The following is a 6,234-nucleotide window of genomic DNA, read 5'->3' as shown; positions in this document are numbered from 1 at the left end:
CGTCTCACCGATGTCCCCCCCAGCCCCCAGTCCTGTCCCACGCGGCGGGACCCCCCCAAACCCCCCCCCAAACGGACTCTATAAGTATGGACACTGAACACCAAGAAGGAAGGGAAGGAGAAGCAGAGGCGAGCGGCTGAGGAAGGGGGGGACACACACACGGGGGTGCGTGGTCAAGGCCGGGGGGGTCCCCAGCCCCGTGCGTCCTCGGCGGGGTTGTGCTTAGTGTGTACCGGGGTGGGGGGCGATGCTCGGCCGGTCCCCTGCCCCGCAGCCCTGCTCTGGAGGGGGGGTGAAGGGAGGGGGTCTGGCTCCGGCCTCTCCCCATCTCCGCTCCCGGCGGGTGCCACCGTCCTGGCACGAAGCCACGGCGCCCGCCCGGAGGGTCCCGAGCATGTGTGTGTGTGTGTGTGTGTGTGTGTGTGTGTGTGTGTGTCCCCCCAGCGCCGGGGTTCAAACGTGCGTCTGCATCCGCCTCTGCAGGGGCCGGCTGGGGTCCGAGTTTTGGGAAGAAGATTGGGAATGGTGGGAAGAGGAGGCCGAGGCCTTGCTGGCCTTGTCGAACTGCACGTAGCCGTCCTGCTTGCCGCTGCTGCTGATGCTGCTGTCGCACTGGGTGTCGAGGAAGGAGCTGCTGTCGCTCATGGAGCCGCGCTGGAACTCGCGCTCGCACAGCTCGATGGAGCTGCTGCCCATGCCCAGCACGAAGCGCTGGCTGTAGTCGTAGAGGCGGCTCTGCCCGCTCAACGTGCTGTAGATGTTGGTGAAGGACATGCCCGTGGGCACCCGCTGCTTGCCGGCGGGGCGCAGGTCCGCCGGGCAGCCCGACAGCGAGATGGTGGGGGTGGAGTGGTGCTCCTTGAAGGTGTTCACGCTGTAGTAGCCGTTGGTGGGGTCCTGGGGGGGGAGTGGGAAAGCCGGGAAGGGGGGGCAGGTTGGTGCTGCCCACCCCGCCCCGCGCGCCCTGGTGTTGGGGGCACCCACCCAGCTTGGCCACCCGGGACGACACCCTTGACCCCAACCCTGCCTGCCCGCAGCAGCCTCTCGGGCCACCAGTGCACCCCACGCAGCTCAGCCCCCCCCAATCAGGCAGTGTCCTGCCACCCCCCCTTTCTTTTTTAACCCCCCCAAAAGGCGCTGGGACAAAAAAAACAGCACCGGGGTACCAGAGCATCCCTCCCCTCGTGCCACCAGCACACCCTGTGCAGCTCAGCGCCCCCCCAACCAGGTCAGAGGGAGCCACCTTGCACCCCACTGTCCTGCCAAGCCCCCCCCTTTTTTTTTTAATCCCCCAAAAGGCGCTGGGACAAAAAAACCAGCACTGGGGTACCAGAGCATCCCTCCCCCCGTGCCACAGCCCCTTGTGCAGCTCAGCCTCCCCCCAAATTGGGGCAGAGGGAGCCACCTTGCACCTCACTATCCTGCCAGCCCTTTTTTTTTTTTTTTTTTAACCCCCCAAAAGGCGCTGGGACAAAAAAAAAACAGCACTGGGGTACCAGAGCATCCCTCCCCTTGTGCCAGCAGCACACCCTGTGCAGCTCAACCCCCCCCCCCCCGAAATCAGGGCAGAGGGAGCCACCTTGCACCCCACTGTCCTGCCACAGCCCCCCCTTTTTTTTTTAATCCCCCAAAAGGTGCTGGGACAAAAAAAACCAGCACTGGGGTACCAGAGCATCCCTCCCCCTGTGCCACAGCCCCTCTTGCAGGAGCGACCCAGGGGGGCGGCTTCGAGCCACATCTGCCCACGGGGGCTGGGGATGGAGGGGGTCGCGTCCCCAGGGTCTGGCTCACCTTCAGGTTTTGAAACTCCTTCTCCTCCTCCTTGAGCACCTCGAGCTGCTTCAGCACCGAGTCCTGCTGGAACTCCCCGCGGTCCATCTAGGGAAGGACGCAGGCGGGTGTCAGCGCCCCGAGCGCCCGCTGTCCCCCTCCTGTCCCCCCGCCCCAGGGTTGCGTGGCCCCACGCTGCGGGGGGTGAGCCCCACGCCCGCTGTCAGCCCCATGGCCTGGAGACAGTCTCAGCCATGAGCGGGATTAAAGGACTTGCCAAGGGACAACCCTGCGGGGCAGTGTCGGAGAGCGGCGGAACAGGCAGCTGCCCGAAAGCCGCGAGTTGCTGGGTTACAAATTGTTTTTTCCTGCTGTTTAGGACTAAAAAGGCTGGGTTTAATAGTGGGGAAAGCAAATTATGTACATCTACTGTGGCGACTCTTGGGGCCTGCACCCCAACTTCCCAAAACAAACCCCCCAAATTTCCTTTTTCATTTGTTTTTCCCTTCTTTCTTTTCATCCTTTCCTCCTAAGCTGAACTTGGCCATTAACATCTCAAAATCCCAGCTAGGTTCTGGCATTGCCATGATGCTGTAATTACCATGAACACCTTATTTTTATTTTTTTTTCCCCCTTCAATGCTGGCTCTCCTCAGAAGATTTGAACCCTGGAGGCTTTACCCACCCGGCCCTGCCAGTGTGGCTGGGACTTGGGCTGTCCCAGCGGGTCAGGGCGGGATGGACGGGCTGGAGAAGCTCTTTTTGATTTGATTTGAATCAATTTTTGCTCCCACTGCTCCTTTGTGGACCCCTGGAGATGGATGCTCCTGCCTCGACGTGCTGCCTTCACCCATCTCTCTCCGCCTCATTAGTTTTCCTTTGAAGGCTGACTGTGATTGGTGGCGGGGGGGGGGGACAAGGTACACATTAATTAGACCACAGCTTTAATTACCCTTCCTTCAGCAAGGTGGGGTTGTACAGAAGCAGAATAATTATCAACTAAATTCTCAGCTGCTTTTTTTATCTTCTCCTGTATTGATTGTGGGCTCTCTGCCCCGGCGCTGGGATCGCAGCCGCCCTGATCACAGCCCCAAATCAGCCTGAAAATCCCCTTTTATCGCCCAAGTTCTCTTCTCCTTTTTAAAATGGTAAGTGGTTGTGGAAATTCACCCTGCAGCACTTTCTGTTCATCTCCTGAAAGCCTTTGATATGGCTATTAAATGCAATAAATTAAAGTACCTGAGTTTTCCTAGGAAAAAAAACCGCCTGTAACAGCCATTGATTTACCAGGGTAAATACAAGTGTCACCGAGGATTAAATTCAGCACAGCTAAAATGGTACGTGAAGGGGTTTTTTTGTTTTTTTTCTTTCTTTGCCAGCTGCACACCAGCCCCAGCGACACCCTAAATCCCCTAAAACCTCGCTGCAGAGGCACGGCGTGGGGATGCACGTGGTGTAAAACCCATCAGAAGGGTTTCATGGGTCAGAAAGGAGAAACCACTTCTCCTTGGCCTTGGCTGAGTTTTGATGTGGGTGACCCAGGATCTGGAGCTGGAGAGGGGACACGAGTGGGTGAAAAGCAAGGGGACAGCCCCACCGGGGGCAAAACCTCCTTAGAATTAGTAAATTGGGTTTGATGGGGTATTTTAAGGCATTTTATGGCGCCTCTTGCAATGATGATTGGGGTGGTCCAGGCACCAGGATGCTCCTCAAGGCCCGTGGGGGACCCTGCTGTTCCCCAGGGCTGGCAGGACGCTGCGGATTCGGCTGCACCCCGCGGATTTTGGGGCCGCACCCCGCGGATTTGGGGGCTGCAATGAGCCCACGTGCCGTCAGAGGGCACCGAGCCCCCGCGCAAGCGAAGAGCACAGTCCATAAAGCGCCATCGCGCTTAATTCCCAAGCCCCGCATTACAGCCGGTCATTAACGCGACCTTTATTAAAGTTTGCGCGGCGGCTGAGCCTCGGTGCGATCTTTCGCCGTTAATTAGCGGGCGGCGGGACGCTCGTTAGCTCGCCTTCCTCTCTCTGCCATCGCTGGGTAAGCACGAGCGCGCTAATGAAAGTTAACAAAAGTTAACTCCATTACCAATATTAATGGGGATTATGAATGTGGACGCAGCAGGGGAGAGGGGAGGAGAGGGAAATACATGAAAAAAGAGCAGAAAATGTCCGAGCATGCGGCCACAAGCAGGTGATGCGCTTGCAGATGCTGGCACAGGCAGGGGATGCTCCAGCACCGTGCACAGCTTTTTTGGGCTCCACCACCAATACGCTTCAGTCCTTCGACCTCGTTGCTGCCATGCAGATGGCCCATGAGAAAGCCGCCCCGTTATTGCCGCGTGCCCACCGTTCCCCTCCTGCCAGCGCCGCCGGATCCAAGGGCACGGCCTGATGTTGGGAACGTCGTGCCAGGACTTAATCCTGCCTGGCAGTGCCGGGCACGGGCAGCCTGTGCCATCCCAGGACCGGTGCATGCTGCAGTTGGGCCTCGGGGCTGTGTAAAAGCCATCCCTGGTCCCCGTGGCCAAACCTCGCCGGTCCCTCCTGGCTCAATGTGGCTAAGGGACGCGATGAACCGCATCCCCGATTGATTGCCGCCGCTTCTTGCCTCCGTTTCCCCCACTGCAAAAGGCAGTGACCCCCTTCATATGACGAAGCACCGCATCAATTTTACCGTGCTGGCTCCTACCACCAAGGCAGCGCATCCCTGCGCAGCAAAGTGACTTCTCAAGGTCACTCAAGGCAAGGAAACGGTGTTTAAATTATGAAAATAGCGGCCAGCTCCAGCGCCGTGCCTCCTAATCCCCTGCCTGCTGGAGCACTCCCTGATTTAGCGCCGCCAAATGAAGCCTCTTTCAGCTGGGATGTCGAATCCGACAGACCGGATATTAAATTCTTTGCTTTCATTAGCGGAGACAATATGTTTTTTAAAACGCTGCTCTCTCCGGAGCCCCTGGCCAGGTCCCTGAGCATCCGTCCAGACCTGGCAGGTTTGAGAGCGAGACCCTCACCCTGGGCGAGGTGCCTCCCCCCCTCCCTCGCACCGTGTTTAATTATAACGTTTCCCGCTTGTTGGGTAATTGGATGCCACTCAGCAGCACTTTGAAACTCGTGTGGGTCAAACCCTACCAGGGATGAGAGATGTTGTTTAATAGATTCCTGAGACAGCGGCTTCCTCTGCTCCCAGCAGGGACCGGCTGCCGGTGAGGAAACAAGCACACAAATAAAAAAAAACCCCACTGGGCTTTCCCAGCCGGCCGAGGGTTTATCACCCTCAAACGCCAGCTCCTGCCTCCACCTCCCAGCCACGTGAGCTCCCGCCGAGCGCCTGCGCTGCCCAGCCCACCTCTCCCCAAAATGTTGATGATAAAGCGGCATCCCCTTGTCCCACCTCTCCCCAAAAACGTTGCTTGTCGCATGGGCAAAGGCGGTGGCGGGGCGACGCCAGCCTGTGGTATGTCCGGCCGTACTTCTCGCGTCCTTCTTCCTTTCTTGGGAGCTTGCTGTGGCAGACGCCAGCTCCTCTGTGCTCCAACAGCGCCTGGCTTGATGTACCCCAGCACCAGTTACCCCTAAAGCTGTTACCTGCCTTGAGACAGCTCAGTCCTGGGCAATGTCCAAACCTCCTGCTGGTCCAGCTTCACCGTGACCCCGAAAAGCCCAAGCCATGACCTTGCAAAGCTCACCAACACTTATATGGTGATTTTTTTTTTTACATAGTGGCTCTTCTTGGACTCGATGATCCCAAGGGTCTTTTCCAACCTGAATGATTCTTGAGGGGAGACCTCCTGGCCCTCTCCAACTCCCTGAAAGGAGGGTGCAGAGAGGGGGGATGAGTCTCTTGAGCCAAGGAACCAGCGGCAGGCCAAGAGGGAATGGCCTCAAGCTGCGCCAGGGCAGGGTCAGACTGGCTCTTAGGAAGGATTTCTTTGCAGAAGGGGTTGTTGGGCGTTGGAATGGGCTGCCCAGGGCAGGGGGGGAGTCCCCATCCCTGGAGGGGTTGAAGAGTCGGGTTGAGCCAGCGCTGAGGGATCTGGTGGAGTTGGGAACGGTCAGGGGGAGGTTCATGGTTGGACTGGAGGAGCTTCAAGGGCTTTTCCAACTGAGATAATTCTCTGATTCTGTGATTCTTCTCCCTGGCTGGAGGAAGCACAGGCGCGCTGGCCTGGTGCCCAAGCTGCCAGGGCTGGTGCCCGTGGAAGGTGTCGGCTGCGCAGGAGGGACGTGCCCTGAGCCTCCCAGGCCAGGTCGGGTGTCGTGGAGGCGCAGCCCAGCTCTGATCCAGACCTTGCGCAGCGAGACTTTCCCTGGGGTAAGTGGAGATAAGCCTGGATCTGCCAGCTCAGGGGTGGCTGGTGCTTCCCAGGGCTGCAGTGGCACTGGCCGCTGGGCACTTGGAGTATTTCTCAGGGAGAAAGGCAGAGAAAATGATGCTGTGACAGCTGGGCTGCGAGTAGAAATGA

General features: G+C 58.5%; 1 protein-coding gene across 4 annotated transcripts in view; it reads right to left on the bottom strand.

Moving 5' to 3' along the window:
* Positions 1-316: 316 nt before the first annotated feature.
* KIRREL3 (kirre like nephrin family adhesion molecule 3) overlaps positions 317-6,234 on the bottom strand; it is a 356,593-nt gene continuing 350,675 nt past the window's right edge. For all 4 annotated transcript variants that reach the window (XM_074848917.1, XM_074848919.1, XM_074848921.1 and 1 more), the window contains 2 exons: positions 1,792-1,878; positions 317-897 (listed from right to left, as the gene is read on the bottom strand). In XM_074848917.1, coding sequence (XP_074705018.1) covers positions 454-897; positions 1,792-1,878 — 531 coding nt within the window. In that variant the 3' untranslated portion in view covers positions 317-453. The remainder of the gene's footprint in view (positions 898-1,791; positions 1,879-6,234) is intronic.

This window comes from Strix aluco, chromosome 23, assembly GCF_031877795.1.
Source record: "Strix aluco isolate bStrAlu1 chromosome 23, bStrAlu1.hap1, whole genome shotgun sequence".
NCBI classification, from domain to species: domain Eukaryota; kingdom Metazoa; phylum Chordata; class Aves; order Strigiformes; family Strigidae; genus Strix; species Strix aluco.
The sequence above is the reverse complement of the archived record's forward strand: the minus strand, read 5'-3'. Positions and strand labels throughout refer to the sequence as shown.